The sequence below is a fragment of the Stegodyphus dumicola genome, chromosome 3, assembly GCF_044657685.1.
Source record: "Stegodyphus dumicola isolate Sdum_Otavi_A_Nest chromosome 3, ASM4465768v1".
In the NCBI taxonomy this organism is placed as follows: domain Eukaryota; kingdom Metazoa; phylum Arthropoda; class Arachnida; order Araneae; family Eresidae; genus Stegodyphus; species Stegodyphus dumicola.
In genome coordinates this window covers 147,502,607-147,526,364 of record NC_140770.1, presented here as the reverse complement: position 1 = coordinate 147,526,364, position 23,758 = coordinate 147,502,607, and the positions used below count along the sequence as shown (strand labels likewise).

General features: G+C 34.4%; 1 protein-coding gene across 2 annotated transcripts in view; it reads right to left on the bottom strand.

The window, feature by feature from the left end:
• The window catches only part of LOC118194085 (PDF receptor-like), a 583,685-nt gene that overhangs the window by 80,878 nt on the left and 479,049 nt on the right, over window positions 1-23,758 (bottom strand). For both annotated transcript variants that reach the window (XM_085813435.1, XM_085813434.1), the window contains exon 4: window positions 2,287-2,396. In XM_085813435.1, the coding sequence (XP_085669561.1) occupies window positions 2,287-2,396 (110 nt within the window). The remainder of the gene's footprint in view (window positions 1-2,286; window positions 2,397-23,758) is intronic.

Here is a 23,758-nt window from a genome sequence, read left to right as displayed (position 1 = left end):
CTGATTTCAAAATTAAATATCTCTACAACAAAGATCGATAGAATTATGCGGTAAACTGTACGTTTATTAGCAAAACTGTAAAAATGGTGTAGAAAAGTTTAGAAAATTTAGTTATGAAAGTCGTTAACAGATGGCGCTCTAATCGCAATGACCTATCAATAGCCTTTAAAAATGGGCTTCTAATTCGAAAGTGATCAGTACGACTGTTGGCTAGTGAAAAAAGGCTAGCGTAGAAAGTGAAATAATGTATTCCATTGAACAACATGTTTTCTTTGGTTCTGGAATTTCACCGATTAGAACACAGTCCTAAGGCAACACGTCGCAGTTTTCAAAACCGATTCAATGTTCCAGTTGAACCCGATGCGATACCCACTCGCATGCTCTTCGCGAAATTCGAACGGACTGGCAGCGTGGCTGATGTTGGGCCTAGGCAAACTGTAGTCACTCTTGAAAATGCAGCCAAAGTTTATGGAATTGTTCAGTAAAATCCTAGGAAAAGCATCCGACGGATTGCGTCAAAGACAGGTTTGAAGTACACGAGCACGCAAAAAGTATTAAAAAATAGCCTACGGCTGTTTCCATACAAAAATCCAAAGGGCATACCCATGAAAGCTGCCCAACAAAGGGCTGTCTTTGGGAATCAGATTCCAACAATGGTCGACAACGACAGATTTCATGTGAGCTGCATTTGGTTCACAGATGAGGCACATTTTCATTTGAATGGAATCGTTAATAAAAAAAACTGGAGATTTTGAGGTTACGAAAATTCTCATTCGTGTGAAAAAAAAGCACTGCATTCGCCTAATGTTACTGCATGGGCTACGGTATGCGCCAGGGGCATTATCGAACCCTTTTTCGTACGAGAAACGATAACTACTGAATGTTACGTTACAGTTTTAGAACAATTTGTCAGCACTCAACTAGCGTTGGAGGACCAACCAGGTATCGACTCGTTCATGCAAGATGGGGCTCGACCACATCGAACAGATAAAGTTTTTCGCTTTCTTCATGAATACTTTGGGATTAGAGTAATTGCGTTAGATTATCCGCAATTTACTGACACAGGAATAGCTTGGCCTCCATATTCTCCCGCTCTGAGTCCTTGTGACTTCTTTCTGTGGGGCGCATTAAAAGACACTGTCTATCGAAACAATCCTGCTATTCTAGATGAGCTTGAATCGTTGATTGGTGTTGCATGTGATTCCATTTCCGTTGAGACATTGCAAGACGTGATGTCAAATTTCATTGTTCGCCACCTCATTGTTTCGAACGGTGACCATGTTGAAAAAATTGTATTTTGATATCAAAGGCTGCTTCACTTTTTTAATTTTTTTTCACTCTTTTCAGCGCAGAGCGCCATCTGTTAACGATTTTCGTAACTAAATTTTCTAAACTTTTGTACACCATTTTTACAGTTTTGCTAATGAACGTACAGTTTACCGTATAATTCTATCGATCTTTGTTGTAGAGATATTTAATTTTGAAATCAGGGCTTATTGCTTGATCACTCTGTATATTTTCTCTAAGTATTAATCCCGAAAATCGACCAATAAAGTAGTTTACAACCGAGTTTATTTTTTCTTTAATCTGATGTAAATTTCATAGCGATCCATCCCTTTAGGAAAAGATACAAATTTATTATTTCCTTTAGTGAGTTTACTAGAAAATACTGTATTATTGCAAAAATGTCACTGTAGTTTCTTGCACTGAAAACAAATCCTTTAAACATATACTTTAAATCTGAATTTAAGAAGAAAAAAAAATGTAATGATTATTTATATGTGATTATTTATAAAAACAATTAGAATGCAACTAAAAGAACGTACAGGAAAATGGCGAAGTTGCTTATTAAAGTTGAAGGAATGTTACGAGCATGGTTGCCAGAATTTGGCGTGTTCTTAAAATTTACCGGTTTCTGCTTAGGTCGTTGCGGTAATACGTAAGTTCCAACTAAGTAATATTCTGTGAGGCTTTAGTTGCATAATTAAAATAAAATGTTTGTTTTATTGCAGGTGGAAGGCCTTAAGGTTTATTTTTCTTACATCAATTACTTTAACAATTGAGAGCATCATTTCCATTTAAGCGATATTCTCTGTTATAAGAAAAGTAATACACACAAGTGAAATATAGTTACATCCTACTAACTAAGGAACAACTGTGGTATAGATGCAAACTTATCTTCACGGCGGCAGATTGCGCACAATGACCATAATCACACTCACGTGCAGGACAAATTTTAATATTTTTGTCAAACAGTTTATCACTAAAGGTGTTCTACCTACTTACTTGAAGTAGCAGAATATGAAGAGGGAGACTGATAAGGATGCCAGCGAAAGGATGGAACCCACGAAAATTACGTAACTAATCGTCAGGGGCGAGATAGGATGTTCTTGTACCTAAAATGAAAAACAAAAGTTATTTATTCAGTCAAAAATTAAATAATTAATGAATACACTATGACATATACATTACAATTTAATAGTGCCCTTTCTGAATTTTAGCACTTAAGAGTAGGAAATTTTTTTTTTAAATATACGCCTTTCACCGAAAAAAAAAAAAGTGTGTGGGAGGACAGTGTGATTGACGAAATTCAACTTGCGTTTTTCATGTGTAGAAAGCGCGAAATATATATTAGATTTATACATTGTTTTAACATAAGAATTTAACACAAAATCGAACTTTCTCTGAAATGACATACCAATTTGTTTTCCATATTTCGATGCTACGACACAAATTATGACAAACTGCCAAGTTCTTTAAAAATCATAATAATAGTTTTAAAAAAAGTAGCTTTTAAAATGTTTGCTTCTCAATCTTAATTGAATTTGGTATGTAATTATTAATATTTGAATTTGGTATGCAATTACTAATATTTTTTTTTGTTAAACTTACTTCATTCCTTCTTTCACAGTTCGAGATATCCAAATAAAATTCGCAGATATTACCTAATTTTTTTAAACTTTTATTTTTTAATAATTTTTAGAAATTTTTACAAAAAATTTCTAAATTGTAGTCAATAAAAATTTTAACATCACTTTAAATTTCTAGGCATGCCTCGAAACATTTAAGAGTTTTTATTCAAAATTTCCCAAGATATTCGTGAATTTTTATATTGGCGCGTTTTGAAATCTGGCATATTTGTTTATGAGCAACGCCAAATGTGCTTTCCTCACTTTGTTAAAATGATTTGAAAGAATGATCGATGGATCGTTTTTTCCCCTCGTGCACATTGAAGAAAAGGGAAAGCAAAATAGGTTAATATAATTTAAAATAATTTTATAGGTTTATAAAAAATTAGAAGAAAAATATAATTTTCATCAAATATTACGAATTTAATATTTCGGCGTAATTTGAGTTGTAGAATCGAAACATGAAAAAAAAAATAAAAAAAAAGTCCGGTTTTGTATCAGATTACCTATTTTAGAACAAGGATATATATAAATGTAATAAATATCCTAAGTCGTGCTTTCGTGATATGAAAAACGCAAATTAAATTTCGTCAATCGGCCCAGTAGAACGTCACATATAGAACTGTCTTACTTTTTGTTTGTGCAAGGTGTACCATTTAAAACATTTTCGCAATTGTACACGTCTATGACCAGAGTTGCGAAAATAAAGGCCATATACTGAATTTTATGAACAGGATGTATATTCAATAAAACAAGTACCGTATATTCCGGCGACTAACTTTTAATGCAGAAAAATAGGACCGAAATTTCCGGGTGCGCGTCATATGCCGGATATAATTATGACGGCTGAAACATAAGAAAAATTAGATTTTTTACATGCAACAGAATGCTTATTTAAAAGAAATGACATACCTTATGAAATTAAACATTTTCATTATCGGATAACATTAAAAATTCGTCATGTTCGTCTTAAGTCATATCGTCTGGCGTATTATTAAATTTGGTTTCATCTCCACGTTTATTGTTATTTTGATCCATAAATAAATAATCATTATCCGTTCCATTTTTCACCAACACCAAACATCCTTGCTGCAGCAGATTTCCATTTTCTCTCGCAAAATGAGTGGCTTTGCATTTGAAACCAGCGCTGTGATTGTTTCTTTTCGCGGGATTCATACTTACTACTAAAAAGAGCAGTAGATCACTATTTCAACTTTAGCAAATACGATTTACTAAAGCCTTTGATTTTCACTTCAAAATTATTCCACGAATAATAAATAATAAATCCAAAATAATTCCACCAATTCATTCAGGTTGGAGGTCCTCTACAATAGCATTGTTTTAGACATCTGCATTGAATACAATTTACGCTCTGCAAGAATATTTACTACTTAAAGCATTTAACCCATACATATATTGCTCCTCTTATCGCTTGCCAGTGCGGTTTACCATTGTTCGAAAGGATAGGACAAATGTCGGAATAAGTGACCTCAAAAGATAAGAGTATTGAACATATATCTTTTAGGTTTCTTATGAAGAATTGTGTGCGCGTTACACGGCGAATATACCTAAGAATTAAAAAGTGTAGCTTGAAATTATAGAGGCGCGTTACAAACCGTGTTACCATTATAGAGGCGTTATACGCTGGAAAATACGGTTCTGTTAAATTATATAATTATAGAATTATAAATACATTTTTATATAATTTTGAACTAAAGTGGAGACTGTTTTTGACGTATGCGCAAGTTAAATTTTCGGAAAAGGTGCCTAATCATTACATAAAAATGACGGAAATATCACACTCTGTTATTTCGTACAAGAATTTATCCTTGAAGTGTGGATTACCTATGAAACATTTTCTACACTTTCTGTAATTTTTGCCTGCAACCCGCAAACGGTTTTTTCTTCAGCAGCTTCCAACTAATACCACGATAATTTGTTTTTCATGTTTCTAAGCAATTGAAAAAGTTTATTTTTCACCTAATTTGTTCCATCTCACCTAAGTTATTCCTAAGCAGCACTTATTTTATTTTATTGAAGTAAGTATATTTTTATATAGGTAGGTAGATAGATAAATACGCACAAAAATAAAGGCAGAATAAAAAAAGGTGAAGGGATTAGGTTATCAAGCAATTCGTAAGAATTATACCAACGAAGCAAGAAATATTAAATATCCCTAAGATGATTCAAGGAATTAAATTCTTCAAGAATTCAACGAACGGTTTTTTTAGATGACATTCTGAAACGATTATTCTGTCTAACGATACGAAATAAATATAAATATAATTCATGCATTATATTAATGGTGCAAACATTTATAAAAATTATCATTTATATCTATTTGTATAATTTAGGGGCAATTCTAAAAGTTCTATATATTTTCAAAAAATAAAATAAAAATATAAATCATAAGAACAATGTACATATGTACACTCTGGATATAAAAAGAAAAAAAAGAGACAGTTCTTTATCTACCTTGGCCTATTGACAAAATTTAATTTCCTTTTTTACATTTATAAAGCGCGACTTAGGATATATTAAATTTATATATATCATTGTGCTAACATAGGTATTTTCCCACAAAATCGGACTATTTCTGAAATAACATATCCATTTTTTCCCACCTCTAAGACTCAAATCAAACTTAAATATTTAATTTTGTAAAATTTTGTGAGAAACTTATCGAAAAGTTTAACAATTTATCTTGGTGCTCTTTTTTCAGTTTGCACCAAGAATAATTCACTTCGCGAAATTCTTTAGTAACGTACTTTCCTTTAGCTTTTTTCATTGTGCACAAGCGGAAAAAATAGTGCATCGTTCACTGTTTCAACTAATTTTTAAAAAACGCCTAAACCACATTGAGCGTTATTATCGCTTATAACAAATATGGCAGATATCAAAAAACACCAATATGTAAATTCACGTATACCTTGGGAAAATATGAATAAAAAAACAATTTTTTTGGTTAGTATGCCTAAAAATACATCTCTTTAAATTAATGGTAAACATTTTATTATTCAAAAAGTTTTCGAAACAATTATAAAAATTACTAAAAAATATTAATTTAAAAAAATGAATCAGAAAATATCTGCGAATTTCATTTAGACTGAACTTAAGTTCCAAACTGTGAAAGAAGAAATCAAATAAGTTTAATAAAAAAAAAGAGATACTAATAAAGATATACCAAATTCAATTCCCATTGAGGAGGTAAAATTTTGAGAGATAAATTTTAAAAATCTCTCGAGCGATTTTTACAAAACTTGGCACTTTGTCACAATTTGAGTCTTAGAACCTAAATATGGAAAAAAACCTGGTATGGCATTTCAGAATATGTCCGGTTTTCTATAGAAATACGTATGTTAGAACAAGGCTATATACAGGGTGATTCTAAATTGTATTTTAAAAATAAAGAGGGGTGATAGTACTCATCCAGATGAGCAATAATTACCATAGAACATAGGGTCGCATTCCACTCTGACAGGCAGAAAAGAGGAATATTAGAATTCCAATCTGAACTTACAACAGTGTCGGAAGAGCGAATTAACAATAGTTCAATACCTGTGCCTCACTATGATTACTCACTTGATATTAATAGCAAGCGGCCGCTTGCGATACTAAGATATCTAAATTAATTCAATTTTTATAACCTACTTATGTAAACACTCTCCCTTACTTGAGCTTTGTTTTGTTTTGATTTGATTTCTTTTGGTTGATTTGATTGATTTGATTTGAACTGACTCGCTGTCTGACTTAATTTCTGTATATAGTGTACATATTTCCTACTTTATGTCTTATGTATTTTTCCTTATTATGTATTATTTAATTACCTATGGAATTTTATGTATTTATGTTTACTTATTTGTACTATGATGAGTGGTCACACGGACTCTTATTCAGACTAGCGATAGGCAATTTCTTTTTTACTACGCCATTGCACACTTATCTCCGTCTAAGGCATATCAGCTACTGGTGTTTCTTCAGGATTCATATCATCGGTTCTTGTTACGAACTCATAGTGCTCGAATTTTCTATCCAACTGCTCGACGATCAAAGATTCGAAAATCGCACACATCTTATCCCGGGATAGCGTTGTAACGCGGGAACCCACTTTGCGAAAACTCATCGAGTTTGCCTGAGCCGAAGAGCGAATGAACGCGGCCAAAAGTTGCACAATCAGTTTAATGAAAAATTCACAGAGAGTGCAAAAAATGGATAAAACTTGGCGTTCGAGTGATAATTCGAGCTCAGGTTTTGATGGCAAACACTCAAATGCACATCTTTGGTTGGCAAGGTACCTAAATTATCAGGGGGAAAAACTGCTACCTTGACATCAAGTATTCAAGGTAGCCAGGCCTTTTTCCCCTTCGCCATCTTCCATCATGTCCTCCTGGGCTTACTGTTCTGTGCTCATTCTACTTGAAGCGCCCTTCTGTGGGACCCGAAGTTCTGACAGCCGGAACACAGCATGAACTTTTCATGCTAATCTCGGCATACAGTGGAAGTTGGAGTTAGTTGATAATATTCAGCACTTGATTAGATAAGTAACTTGTTGCAATCGTTTGCGAGATTGAAACCAAAGATGTGTATCTGAGTTTGCCATCAGTCTGAGCTCGAATTAACACTCGAAGGCCAATTTTTCGGTTTTATCCGTTTTGTGAACTCTGTGAGTTTTGCACTAAACTGATTGTGCAACTTTTGGTCTCGTTCACACGCTCTCCCAACATTGTTATAAGTTCAAATTAGAATTTTAATATTCCTCTTTTCTGCCTCTAAGAGTGGAATGCGACCCTATGTTCTACTGTAATTATTGCTCATCTGGATGAGTACTATCACCTCTCCTAATCTATAGAAACAATTTAGAATCGCCCTGTATAAATCTAATGTAAATCCTAAGTAGCACTTTTGAGACATGAAAAACTCAAATTTCGTGAATCAGCCCGTAGAACGAGAGATATAGAGCTGTTCTTTTTTTCCTTTCTTTTTCCCCCTTTTTTGTGCAGAGTGAATATTGATTTTAAATCGCTGTGTTTGCTAAGCAAAGAACAGTTTTCATCGGATAGAAAAAAAATTAAAGATCTTTTGTCACAAACAATAAGAGTTGCCTTTAATTTAAATTCACCGATCGTAGAGCGGTACTGGAAATGCGCGAGAAAAGTTCGATTCCGATTTTAGGAAAGAAAGTAATGATTTTGTATTTTCTCCCTCATGCAAACACTAACGCTTTTTCTTTATTATTTACTGGATATTTTAATTAATTTATTTTTAAATGATAATAATTTTATTAGCATTTTTGTGCACTTCGGTTGCTTTCGTGTCATGTACTGTTTAGAAAACGACAGCCTGCCCCAATATCTTACTTTTATTTAATTGAAAATTTTAAATTCCTTGTGCACCACATGGTATTACACAAGGCTTATAAAGTTAAGTAAAAAAAAACAAACAAATAAAACAACACAATATAAAACAAAATAAAGTTACAAATTCACAGATGACACGTAAGAGATAAATTACAAGAAGAAAGAGAAAGCCATTTTAGCTTGCATAAATACGTGAAGATGTGGAGGAAATGCAATATTCGCAGAGTTTAACCTAGAAATAAGTTCGTTTCGTCCTTCCGTGAGCTTTGAACAATAGAACAACAAATGTTCGACATTTCGCACTCCCCTGAACCTGCATGAACACAAATCTGTACTAGATAATCTAAATCTCTTCAGATATGAATTGGAATTACCATGCCCAGTTAGAAATTGAGTAATTTCAAAATTGCAGAAAACGTATTTATTATTCAGTCTGTGAGGAATGAAAGGAAAGTATAATTTAGCCAAGGACGCAGTAGTAGAATTCTTCTATAATTCATCCCACTTGACTATTGTATCATCTCTATCTTTTTTTATTGACAAATGACTTGGGTAGTATCATTGGAGTACTTACTTTATCAGGTTCACTGTTCCGTCTTACTTTCTTTGGGAACATGCAAGGACCTGACTCGGAACAGAGAGCTTACTAAAGCTATGTTCAATAATTGTGGGAAGTAGACAGGATAAACAAGAAGGGTATACAAAACCCTTTATTTTTCTCTATTTACAATAATTTCCGTACTTCGGAATACAAAGACCCACTACTTGTGGTCTAAACGTAAGAATATAAAAATATAACTAAACGCTAACTTAACTTTGAAATAATAAACGTGGAAGATTGGCCTTATATTAACAGGAAGCCGTATGTAGTACAGAGAACTGTTAACACTACAATACGTTTAAAAAATTATCACGAGGATTAAACCTCTGGCCTGGAAGGCAACCAGCAACTGAGTAAAACTTCTAAGGCAAGCGGCCTGCTTCGTCTAACTCCTTCCTCTCTCTCGCTTGGCAAAAAGCCACAACTTAAGTACTTGGCGTTCGCCAGACAAACTTTGCATAAATAAGTTAACGCTTTTAACTCTGCCCGGAAGTAGAAAATAAGAAGTGATAGTAAAGATTTAAAATAAAATAAACGTTAGTAAAACTTAAGATCCTTACATACTTCCCGCCAGAGTTAATTAGTTTGAAAGTGAGGTGTAAAACGACCTTGTTGAAAACATTTAGCTCTAGAATCTAACGCGAGGCCAATCTTTTACAAACATTTCTCGCTAGAAACTAGAAATTTAAAAAAAAGAAATTTGTTTTTACAATAGCAGCTCCAAGGACACGCAATTTTTTCATCTGTACTGCATCTAAACAGGAGCTTTTATTCAAATCTGGTTCCTTCCAGAGATCTGGAAGGAAAACTAGTTTAATGAAATGTTACACAATGAAATAGCAAGTAACATACATATTTATATTTCTCTTAACATTCTTATTTCATTCATGACTATTTTAATTATCTCTTCCCGTGCACTCTGACATGTGTTGTAAAAGAACACCAAACATGAATGTGTTTATGTATACGTGTTCAACACTTCCTCCTACAATCAAAACACTAACGTGTTAAAAATTCAACATACCAAGACCTCGTAACACACCCTAACTTCAACTCTAAACCTTGAGGTACTATTCTGAAAGTGGCTAACTCTGAAGTGTAGCGTCAGAGAGCCTAACTACATTCATTCAACCTTTAACACATATTCACCATGATTTGGTCTTTTTACAGTCACACGAATAAAAAAAAATTTTAACATTACTTTCACTTTTACCATATCACGGTATTTCTTAACATTTAAAATAACAGTTCACATTGTATATAAGAACATATTAACATGCCGTTAATTTTACGCATTTCAAAACATACATTAGTAGTACATTGTTAACTTCTATTCTTTTCAAAGCAAGTGCCAATTCTTCTACATTGAAATACTACATTTCAAAAAGTCTTTCAGACTAAAACTTCTTTCTTGCCAGAATGTTTTAAATAAAATTTATACAATAACTTTTACAATATTTAAGTCTTTACATATTCCTATTATACATCAACTTTAGTTTTACGCGCGAGTAATTGAAAAACGTAATACCAAAATCGGTAACAACTCATTTCTCGCCTTTTTGGCGATAAAGGTAGACCTCGCATGAGGTAAAACTTCTTGAAATCTGCCACTTGCAGTAAGAATGAAAGATTAACTTAAGTTTGCAAAGTAACATAAAATTTTACTTATCTTTGTGATATTCGGACATTCTTTTCTTGTGCCTGGAAGGTAGCACAGATTCTCGTTTGATTTATCCTCCTTCTTGTGCGGCCTCGCCCTTCAGTGCCTTCCTCTAGAAGCTTTCTTTTTCCTCCAGTTCGGTCACTCTTGAATACCTTCTTTTTCGCCTCTTCCTGTGGTCTTGGCCGTTTGATGGCAGCTGGTCTTGGCGGAACCGGGAAACTTCTTTCTCGTTCCTGCTTGGACCTTGTTGCTGGTCGTTCAAATTTTCCTTGTATCTTTTCCTCCGCCGCTAGTGGCCCTTCCGCAGTTCGGCGACATTTGCTGCGGAGAGTCCTGTCCGATGAGTAGATCTTACGTTTGGGAGCCGGGTTATAGTTGCCGTTATTTCTCCTGGCTTTCTTTGCATTCGTCGTACTTCTCCCTTCTTCATTCTGAGGGTGTTCGTGAGCTCTCTTTTCTGGACGGTGGAACGGCTTCTTTTTCTTTTTACCTTTAATTTTCTCGCGGGGAAACTTTCTTTTCACTTGCTCCTGCCTCTTAATGGCTTGCTCTTGTACTTGTCGTTGTTCCAACTCTGGAGCTTGTGCCTGCCGTGTCTGCCGTGCGGGATCCTGCAAAAGATCTGTAAATATTTGCATTTTATTACGATCAGAGTAGGGTTTGATTTGATCAATGTTTGCGGAGCAGGTTTCACCATTCCTGGCTTTTAACACTACTACAGCGTGAGTTATTTTTCTATGACATATGGTCCTTCAAATCGTGGAAAAATTTGGCAGTTTTATCTTCTGGTGCTGAAGAAAGTGAATGCTTAATTTTTAATACTTCATCCCCTACATTATACGTTACTCCCCGTCGTTTCAAGTCATAATACAGCTTTTGTTTTCTCTGTGCTACTTCAGTATTCTTTTTTGCTTCTTTAATTAGTTTTTCTAAATCACCCATTTTAAATTCTGGGGCTCTTTGTTGCACATAAAATAATTTATCTAACGGCGTTATAATCTTTCTGCATAAAAATAACTCAGCAGGAGTTTTGCCCTTTGTATCATGTTTTGCGGTCCTAAGGGCGAAAGCAAATTCATTGACATAGTTATCCCAGCTTTTATGAAAATTTTTAACATAACTACGGATAATTTTCACTATATTTCTATTGACCCGTTCCGCTATATTTGATTGCGGCCGATACGGGACCATTTTTAAATGAAGTATGCCCAGTTTTTGGCACATGTCTTCAAATATATTACTTACAAATTGAGGACCATTATCCGATATAACTTTTAGGGGCGCCCCGTATTTTAAAATATATTTATTTAAAATAGAATCAGTAACTAATTTCGCGGAGGCTCGTTTTAAGGGAACAATTTCGGTCCACTTACTAAAATGATCAACCATAACAAGGTGATAGCGACTTTTATTTAACTGACTTTTTGGGAAAGGGCCCAATAAATCGATGCCAATTATTTCATTTGGAAATTCGGATTTAATACTATTTAGAAACCCGGCCGGGCGGAAATTAATATAATTAACTGCTTGACATGTTGGGCAGGACTGGACATACGCCCTTGTTAACTTTTGCAGTTCAGGAAAATGGACTGCCTCGCGTACGCGTTGGATAGTTTTTCGAATACCAGCATGAGAAGCTAAAGGGCTGTCATGGAGCTCTTGCAGGATATTTAATCTAAGACTAGCTGGGATAACAGGTCGAAATTCGTTGTTGGAATTCGTAGTTTTTGTATAGAATAATAGACCATCTATTAGTTCGTAATGGGCCGCCCTATTTCTTATCGCCACGATATCTTGGTGGCTAAAATTTTCAGGATCCTTTAAATACTCATAAATGCTTCCAAACTCAGGATCCTTACCCAGTTCGGTTATTACAGTTTCTCCGGAATTTATTGTACATGCTGTGAGTATTGCCACCTTTACAGTATTACCTTCTTCATCTATTTTAATTCTGGATAGGGCATCTGCTACGATATTTTCCTTTCCGGGGGTATGCTTGAATACCAGATTATATTCTTGTAGCTTGAGTGCCCATATTATTAACCTTGGGGATAAGTTTTTCTCTGAGTAATTTCTAGTTACGCCGCATGATCAGAGTACACTGTTATTGGCGCCTTTCCAAAATAGACTCGGAACTTTTGCACTGCTAACAGAACTGCAAGTGCCTCTCTCTCGGTCGCGGAATAGTTTCTTTGTGTTTGATTTAAAGTTCGGCTAAAAAATGCCACGGGCTGCTGATTTTGCGAAAGTACCGCTCCTACCGCATAATCCGAAGCATCCGCTGAAATTTCTAAATTCTCATCCTTTTCAGGAAATTTCAACACAGGGGCTTGCGTTAATGCTTGTTTTAATTTTTCGAAAGCACTATTGGCTTCGGCCGTCCACGAGAATCTTGCCTTTTTCGTTTTTAATTTTAGCAATGGTTCAGCAATAGCTGCAAAATTTTTTATAAAGGACCTATAATATGAACAAAGTCCTAGAAAAGAAGAGAGCTTCTTTGCCGTGTTTGGAGTCGTATACTTTTGTACAGCGATTATTTTTGATTCGTCTGTCTCGATTCCTTTTCGAGATATTTTGTAACCTAAATATTTTAATTCAGGGGCTGCAAATTTGCACTTTTCGACATTAACTTTTAGACCGGCTTCATTTAATAAAGAAAACACCTGTCTTAAATCCTGTACATGTTGGTCGAGATATCGTCTAAATAGATAAATGTGGACTTTCCAAGAACAGGTCTTAACACAATGTCCATGCATCGCTGAAATGTTGCCGGGGCCCCTGAAAGGTCAAACGGCATAGGCAAAAATGCATAAGTGCCAGACTTGGTTATAAAAGCAGTCTTAGGCACGTCCTCAGGCCTAACCCCTATTTGAAAATAACCAGTCGTTAAGTCTGAAGTCGTCATATATTTGGTGGATGTTATGTTCCTTAGAATTTCTTCAATAATAGGTAACGGATATACCGGATATTTAGTTATGGAGTGTTTAATTTACGGTAGTCAATTGCGAATCTCCACCTTTTTGGATGTGTCAAAGGATAGTCATTATTTTTCTTACATAAAACCACCGGGCTAGCATAACTACTTGAGATGGGCGTTATGATCTTTTTACGTAGCATATCGGTGATATGCCATTCTATAATTTTTTCCTTATTCTTATCATACCGGTATGCTTTGTGGCGAACTGGCATTGAATCTCCGGTGTCAATACTATGGTTAGTAACCTGAGTAAATCCTGGAATATCACTAAATAACGAAGCAAATTCACTTACCACTTGTCGGATTCTTCGTTGCTCTTCATTAGGCAGGTGGTCAAGGTTTAACATCGGCGGTTCAGCCTTTTCTCCACGAACTGGTTTCATCGTCAGCTTAAGGGACGCTTCATTAAAATCCAGCGTTGCTTGTGCCTCTGAAAGAAAGTCTATTCCTAAGATAATATGTGCTTGCAGATTCTTTACTATGAAAAACATAACCTTTACTTGTTCGTCCTTGACACGGACATACAGCGGTAATTTACCTATACACTTACATCTTTCTCCTTGCGCAGCTAACACTGTCGTGTTATCCGAATTATATATACGATATTTACGAAAATACTTCCTAAAAAAATCTTCTGCCACACAGGAACACTGCGCGCCTGTATCCAGGAGTGCGGTGGCTGGGATATTATTCACCAACACTTCAATCTTCGGAAGAGTCAAATTTTTCACCATTACTGTATTTAACTTGAAGGAAGTGGGGTTTTCGTGGCCTTTGGATTTCCGCACCCTCCCGTCAGCAGAAATCCGTTTTAGTTTAAATTATTTTTCATTTCCGTGCTTTCCTTCTTTTTCCACTGGCCTTGAGACTTTTTTCCTGGATTGCTATTGAACTGTCGACGTTCGCCGGCTGTTTTTGAATGCTCGGGTTTCCTTGCCCACTGATTCGCTTTGCTTCTGTAGCCGTGTGCTTGAGTTTGCTGTAGTCTTGGCGCACCAAATTGGTTTCGCTGTTGATATTGGCGTCTTCTTTCAATGTCCGCCGTTCTTCTACTTTCAAACTGGATTGCTAGCTCAAATAACTTTTCCAGTGTAGTCGGATTTCTTAATTCAATAAAGTCTTGCACTTGGGGCAGTAACCTCGGCAAAATCACTTGAATTATCTCAGGATCCGGACGGTTTCCATACAAGAGTTTGAAGACGTGAATTTTTCTTAAAATAAAGCTTGAGAGATTTTCGATTCTTTGCTGATATATACTGAAAAGTTCCGTTTCTAATTTCGCACGATTCCTTACAACAGGGAAGGCTTTTAGTAGGGCAGTCTTGAAATTTTCGTACGTATAGGTGGGACTTCCTGCTTGACCCAAGAGACTTCTGCCTATACATTTGAACCAATTAAGCGCTTGGCCCCTCAAAGCGCTGGTAGCTAAGGTAACGTTTTGAAATTCGTGCACGGGGTAGAGCATGAAGTGGTCATCCAATTTTTCCAAAAAACTGGTTACCGGTGAGTTTCCATTAAATGTTGCTTCTGGTTTCATCGAAGCGCGCATGGTCTGGACGATGTAACCAAATCCTTCCAGGGCGGCAGCTGACATTTCTGGATTCTGAGTCGCTTCTGCAGGCAGCACAGGTTCTTCTTGAAACTGGGCCATGGTTATTCTTCTTCGTTGGGCGCCACTATCAGGTTCAATGTTCCGTCTTACTTTCGTTGGGAACATGCAAGGACCTGACTCGGAACAGAGAGCTTACTAAAGCTATGTTAAATAACTATGGGAAGTAAACAGGATACACAAGAAGGGTATACAAAACCTTTTATTTTTCTCTATTTACAATAATTTCCGTACTTCGGAATACAAAGACCCACTACTTGTGGTCTAAACGTAAGAATATAAAAATATAACTAAATGCTAACTTAACTTTGAAATAATAAACGTGGAAGACTGGCCTTATATTAACAGGAAGCCGTATGTAGTACAGAGAACTGTTAACACTACAATACGTTTAAAAAATTATCACGAGGTTTAAACCTCTGGCCTGGAAGGCAACCAGCAACTGAGTAAAACTTCTAAGGCAAGCGGCCTGCTTCGTGTAACTCCTTCCTCTCTCTCGCTTGGCAAAAAGCCACAACTTAAGTACTTGGCGTTCGCCAGACAAACTTTGCATAAATAAGTTAACGCTTTTAATTCTGCCCGGAAGTAGAAAATAAGAAGTGATAGTAAAGATTTAAAATAAAATAAACGTTAGTAAAACTTAAGATCCTTACAACTTGAAGGTTTGTAGCTTGTTTTGCCAACCAATTAGCCCTTTCATTTTCTAGATTGCCAGTGTGGCCACGTACATGAGAAAAGATAACATCAACACCTTTATTATTAAGGTCTTTAAGAAGGGCATGAGAAGTGACAATTAAATTTTTTACATGAGAAGATATTCATAAGAGAATACAAGCATGAAAGAGAATCAGTGCGAATAAGAAATTTAGCACTTAACGACCAGTTATTAGATATCCACTTAACTGACTCACTAATGCACAGTAATTCGGCTTGGAAAATACTGCATTCATTGGGAATTCTAAAGAGTTTGTATTCCAGTTCAGAACCATGATGGAAAATGACATAAGCTAATCCAACTCGATTATTAATTTTACTGACATCTGTATAACACACAACAGGGAAATTATTCTCAACGGAATTGTCATGAATGGTAGTTTGAATTGGCAAACGATTGGCAGGATGAGGAAGATCTTCAAACAACACCTTGGTATCAAACATAAGTTTGCTGATGGTATCTTTAAACTTTAAACATGAAGTTCAATCGGAGGGCACCCCAAAATTGCGAAACAGGCTTCATAGCTAATTGCTCTGCAACCACGCACAACTCTTACTAGAATTCTTCTTTGAATTAGGCGAAGTAAACATGAAATAAACGACACATCTCGGCAAAACTGTCTACCTCCCTTTTTTTGCAAATGCGTTGAGTTTTTAACCCATGCGCAGAAATATCGCGCAGATCAGCTTCATGTGGGTAGACTACAGCTGCATGCGCATTTTATTTAATTACTTAAACGATGCGAGACTGAATTGTCCGATTCAAGATGATGCTAATTTATCATCCACCATATTTTAGTTCGAGTGCCAATGCAGTGTAATGAAACTCTTAATCCGCAACCTCCATGGGGTTGTATGCACTTGCTTAGTATTATGCTATGACAGCAATGACTCTGGGGGGGCACAAAATATACGGACTCAGCTCCTGGTACCGGAATTAGCATCAATTACAGTACTTCCTAAATAAAGAGATAATGAAAACTATAGATATTGGGTATAATCTGATAAATATTTAGTTCGTTTGTTTGAATTAGAATCTCTTTTCAGAACGAAAATACAAAAATAAAATTTCCATTGAGTATTTAAATAGTGTTTAATATTAAATGTACCCAACAATTTCGGTAAATTTATACATTGGCTACATTAAATCTTTGATTTTAGTATCTTTATTATTCTTAAATAGAAGAAATCTTAAATACTTATCATTTCCTTTTACTTAAAAGTTTGATTTATCTCCTGTGAAATCCTCCTGAAGAAATCAAAAGCGCTTTCCTTCAAAGAAGATCCACATGGTATGAACTGCGTCTAATATCGTAAGAATATCAGAGTCTCTTGACATATCTTAGTGACTTCATAATAGCGTAGTCTTTGAGATGTTTCGAAACATTCTAATACTGTTTCATTTCGGAGTTCCAACTAAGGTGAAGTGCGCATCATACTATATTACGAAACTGTGCTGTCTGAAGATTAGCGATACCTTAATGCAGCATTGCTAGTTGGTTTAGGATTGCTGAAATTCTTAGTTAAATTACGTTCATTATTAACGTATAACATTTACTTCCCCACGTAATTCAAGCGTTGAATAATTTATATTCCTTTATTAATATTCAGATTAGTTGTAGCAGAAAGTTAATTATTAATTTAGTATCATAAATGTTCCTTTAATATTGCGTAAATTTCTGTAAATATTTGTGTGTGTTTAATTGTATTGTTGCATTAGTGTATTGCTATAATGCATGTATTATTTTTATTGCATTCAGTATAATAATTTTAGCGAGTACTCTTGTGTAACTGAATCCGTGGCCGCAGAAGTTTACTTCTCGAACGCATCTTGTGCTTGCGAACGGTTCTAGTTTGGAGAAAATAGCTCAATTAGAAGTTTATATATAGGCAAAAACTCTTCTCATGGGCTTACATGACAATTTTTATCGCCGAGATGCAATGTCGTAAGAAATGTAAAAGATAAATAAACCAAAGTTAGATATACGTCTTAACCATTTTTTTGCAATGCAAAAATGTACATATTGGAACACTTAGGCCATACAGGTTATATTTAATAAAACACGAAACAAATGGCACATTCAATATTTTCTTTTGGATATCCTTTTCCTAATTACAGTTTTCATACTATTTGGTATGGATTTAATTAATATTTTTCGTGTTAAATGTTTTATTTTATACTATTCTGTAAGAATCGCTTTTAGTACAGTTTTCGAAAAAAATGCCATGATTCCCTTTTTCCAACACGCCATATAAGCTTGAGAGCATTTTTATCAGGATATGGAGGAATTCTGACAATTTCAATGCAGCAGTATAATAATAACCATAAGCGAACATTTAGGACTATGTGTTTAGTATCTTTATTCTGATAGAATATGAATGTATTTTTCATTCCAAGTTTCTTGTACGTGCGTTCAGGTTTCCATTAAGAAAATTCATATATTTATAAACATCCATATTATTTACTAAAACTATTTTGTGAATTCTATAGGCAGCAAAATATCCCGAAACCATCAGGTATCCACTCTCATGCTTCAGAACAGATTTGAAGACTCAAATCTTTCAAATGTTGTGTGGCTCGCGTATCGGAAAAAATGTATTAAACTGTGACTCATTTGCAAATATACCATCGTTTTAATATGAAAAATCTTTGCTTACCATAAATTTGAACACCAAGCGTATTTTCTTGGTTTCTTTGTTGACGACGAATTTCTGCAATCACGTGCTATAATGATTCTTTGAACAGCAAGAGAGTTACCTTTCATCGCAAACAGTTCTTCCAACTCCGTTGCAAGTTTCATATCATTAACATTTAGGTTTTTTTTTTTTTTTTTTTTTTTTTTATATTTATTTTTCCTAGGATAAATCTTCGTGTCGTTCGTATTAGCTTGGAATGTGGTCCGCATTTTCAAGCGTTTCAGGCGATTTTCATAGTTTTATAACATGAAAGGTAGTCAAGTGCTGCCGCCCAGTCGGTATAGTGGTCAGGGAAGCTGACTGCGATGCCGAAGGGCCTGGGCTCGAATTCCGGAGAAGGCATGTTTGTAAGTGTCCGTCTTTTCATAGGAAAAGTGCGATGGTGGCACACCTATTAGGTGCCTCCATAATAAAGAGATTACCACATCTGGCCTTGTATAGATTAATGGGCTGGCTTATGTTTGTAATTGTTCACAATCTGCCATTGAAAAAAAAAAAAAAAAAGGTAGTCAAGTGCTTCACATTAAGGATTACTGAAATGTTTTTAATACATGTTCACTTCAGATATGGAAGTTTTAATAATTTTGCAAATGAAAACATAATTTCCAAATGCAAAATTTTTCATTTAGAACAGAAAATTATGACAAGAAACTTCATCTGCCAAAGTATCTCAACAAAAGTTTCGAGTATTTATATTATAAGTTACCGACGAATACATTTGGAATAAATTGTTTTATTGCAAGAAATATTTTGTTTTTAGAAAAAACATGGCTTAAAATAGAGAAGAAATAATATATTAGAAAAATATTTCGAGTTTATGTTTCAATATTTAATACAAGATCTAGAAACAAATTTCAAAAATACAAATGTAAGCAACTGTATTGTACACAAACATAGCAATTCTTTAACTTTTTCCAAGTGTATTTTTTTAACGCGGAGGTTATAAAGGCAAGTCTGCTGAGTAGCCACTTTCTACTTTCAGTTTTAGTTATTTTTAGTTACGACTTGAGCTGTGTAAAAAGAGATATTTTTCAGCATCTGACAAATGGCTACCGAAAGTGATTACACGAATGAAGAACGAACAACTCTTTGAAACTATTTAGTCATCGATTAGGATATTATTTTAAGCAGAGCATTGCTTGCGAAGTACTTCATGAAGCCGATCTGATCCATAGCATGGATTTCAGCATCGATAACATGGCGATTTTAAGACGATTTCTGCGGTGATAATGTTTTAGATGATACTGTTGCAGTTGCTTCAAACTTTTTGTGGGTGCTCTCTGGGAAAAAAAAAGAGATGGGGGAATAGTTCTGTATTTCCCGTTCTACTGAGAGAATTCAGAAAATTTAATTTGCATATTTCATATCTCGAAAGCGCGACTTAGGATATATTAGATTTATATACACCCTTGTTCTAACATAGGTATTTTGACACAAAATCGGACTTTTTCCGAAATGACATACCCATGTTTTTTCATATTTCTATTCTGCAACTCAAATTATGCCTAAATATTAAATTTTGTAAAAATCGGGTGACAAACTTACCTAGAAATTTAAAAATTTAACTTGTCACACTTTTTTCAGTTTGCGCCAAAAATAATTCACTTGGCGAAATTTTAAATTTATAGTAAGCTATTTCCCACTTCCCTTTTTACTTCCTTGTACGAAGTAAAAAGGAAGTATTGTAATCGCGAAAAGTTTCAGGCAGCATATTTCAACGAAAATATCCACTTTGACCGCTTTCGAATGCAATTTAACGATGTTTTTGCGTGATATCTGTACGTAAGGACAGAATAAAAGACTATTTTCCTCCAAAAAAACTAAAAAAACTGCTTTAAAATGAATTCTGATTTCTTGGCGTCTGTACGAACGTATGTACGTACGTGCGTACGAACGTACGTACGTATCTCGCATAACTCAAAAACGAGTAGCCTCAGAACGTTGAAATTTTGTACATAAGACTACTATAACATGTAGATGTGCACTTCGTATTTTGGTTTCATTCGCCAAACGTATATAAATATATTTTAAAATATATCCACTCTGTTACCCGGCTCAGTGATCTCAGTTTCTTTACTCTTATATGTTTGTAAATTGTACATTTTTTGCTTTAAAAATGATTGAATTATGTTGTTTTTATCTTCCGGTTAAGGGTTTTATGCCTTTAGTAAATTTGTATGCAATATTTTTAGAATTATCAACAATTTTAAAATTGTTTAAGTGCCGCTAAGCCTAATTTGATTGCGGCCATTGCTCTTGTTTACATTTGAAAGAGCTGAGTGGCGGATTTGTTGCCAATCTAGAGAAACTTAGCTTCGCAACAACAAAGATAACGCCTTCATTTATTATTTAAATCATGCTTAATCCTTTGTGGAATTTTTTCGAGGAAATAAGCGTTTAAGATTTACTTCGTAATTTTTAATACAGATATTTTGAGTTTTTAGGTATTTTTGCCTTGTCGCGAAGTGAAAACTGAATTAATTGAATGAGAAATACTCAATCGTCTGTGAAAAACTGTTTCTTTTTTGTTTTGTTTGCTTAATTTCTTTTATACATAGTTCTAGCTTTATTATAGTATTTGAATAGAACATGTGGCAACGATTAGATAATTCTTTAAATGATATAAATTTTGTGCATTCTGAGTTATAATATGAACGAAATATAATACTGTTAAGTAAACCTAGCGCCAGAGTGTCGCTATGGTAAACAAAGTGAATTTTAAGGAATGCATTTATTCTATTGTGGTTTATGCGCTGTCGGCGAAGTAGGTTTAATTCAATCTAATAAGTTTAAATGAAATGCAAGAAAAATGCGTATAATTTTATATTCCTTACAAGGAAGTCATGTGGTGTACACATCAGATTTTTTTATTACGCACGAGCGGGAAAAAAAAAGCAGTTGCATCGTTCATTCCTTCAAATAATTTGAACACACTGCATAATTCACATTATTATCGTTTATAAAAAATAAGCTAAATTTCAAAATATATAAATTTACATCTATCTTAGAATTAAAAATTTAATTTTTTGCAGGTATGCCTAGAAATACAATTACTGTAAGGGGATGGTAAAAACTTCAGAGGTATGATTCAAACATTTTTCCGAAAACTTTTTAAAAATTACCAAAAATACAAATTTAAAAACAAATTAGAAAATAGCAACGAATTTTATTTGGATTGAACCTAAATTTCGAATTCGAAGGAATCAAGTAAATTTAATAAAAAAGAGATATTTATAAATATATACCATATTCGATTAACAATGAGGAGATTCAAATTTTGTGTCAGAACAATGCTATATGCAAATCTAATATGTATCCTAAGTTGCGCTTTCTAGACATGAAAAACGCAAGTTAAATGTTTTCAATAAGTCCAGTCAAATACGAGATATAGAACTCCGATTTGCTTTGTGCAAGGTGTACAATATCAGTTTTGATCTTAACCGAAAGAGATCACGAATGTGTTTTCTACAATATTCATATCCATATCTTGAATGGTGACACTTCTAAACATCTAAGCACGCAGCCATTAAACGTGGATCACGTGGATGGAACACAAAGAGATCTTAGCAATGAATTTATGGCGTGAATTACATGAAATATGTAGATCTAAGCAGCAGTTCGACACAAATTATTTGACAATTATTACATGATTTCGCAGGAAATAATATTTTCAAAACTGTTCTGAACATAGCTTACAATGCTATGACTACAGAGATCTTACAGCGGTAAAAATGAAGAAAGATTACTGGAAAGTATTTCGGATTTATACTTTATGTAGAAAAGTATATTTTTTAGATCTTAAACCAAAGACGACGAAATATTCAACACCAGCACATCTTTACAAACATTTGTTACAAATCTTTACAAACTCTTCCAATCAGTAAGCAGGTGACTAAAAATTAAGAATTCCGCCAAGTGAATTATTCTTGCTGCAAATTGAAAAAATCCCCCAAGATAAATTTTTAAATTTCTCCATTAATTTCTCATAAAAATTACTAAATTTAGTATCTAGGCATAATTGGAGTCGTAGAATCGAAATAAGGAAAAAATTGATATGTTATTTCAGAAAAGTCCGATTTTGTGTCAAAAACCTATGTTAGCATAATGCTATATATAAATCTAATATATATCCTAAGTTGCGCTTTCAATACATGAAAAACGCAATTTAAATTTCGTCAATCGGTCCAATAGATACAGAACTGTTCCATTTTTTTTTAATTTCGCAGTATACAAACCTGTTTCAGTAAATGCAAAGAAAGTTTCAGTAAGATGTTAATGATTGTTGTAGGATTCTCTTACGGTGGGAAATTAAAGAGTGGGTAAAAAGATTAAAATTAACTCAACGTACTTTCAAGACAAAGTTTTTCTTTACGTTACAACAGAAAGAGATTCCATTTCTTTATGCCAGCCACTTTCAAAGAGTGAAACTTTATCAAGACAAAGCAATAAATCATACTTCGAAAAGTACCACTGCATTCCTTGAAAAAATGAAGACTAATATAGGTATTGCATATTTAGCTTTTTCAACTTATAACTGCGAAGATCCCTGACAAAAAGAGCTCATTCTGAGCGCAGACGCACCACAATGGATGGAAATTAATAGAAGAGAAATGGATATAAATATATCTGGAAATTCTATGAAAAGCCCTTCTATCATGGAGATCATGATGCATACTTATCATTTAAAAAAGCTATCAGCCGACCATTAAAAATATTCTTCATATTTTAAACATTAATTAAACGTCCTCCAGATCGTTCTAAAATTGTGTAAACAACCTTTGAAATGCGGCCTTACGTGTTAATCCTATACCTAGGACTGTGCATTTTGCATGAAATGTGAGGTTAGATTATTTGGATACGGAAATGCACATGAACGCTCTTTGCTTAAGAAAAGGGATAACTTCGTGAAGGACTGTCTAAGAAAAACTGGCTCGTATTCATGTTACGTACGCGGAAAAGCCACAAAAGCGAAGCATGCAGTTAGCTCATTCATTTTTGGGTTGCAACCCTCGCCGAAATACTTAGTGGTTTTAGTAGCACTCCGCCACTAATGGGGTTAATAAATTAGGTCCAATAATGCTGCTATCTTGTAAGTTCACAAATTGCCGTGAGTACTGTCAATTAAATGAAAAAGCTCTGAAAAACATTAAAAAAATCCTTCTTTTTCTGTATAATAGAAAGTAAGATTTTTATAATAAAGATCAATATCTTCGAGGGTACTAGCGGCCTCT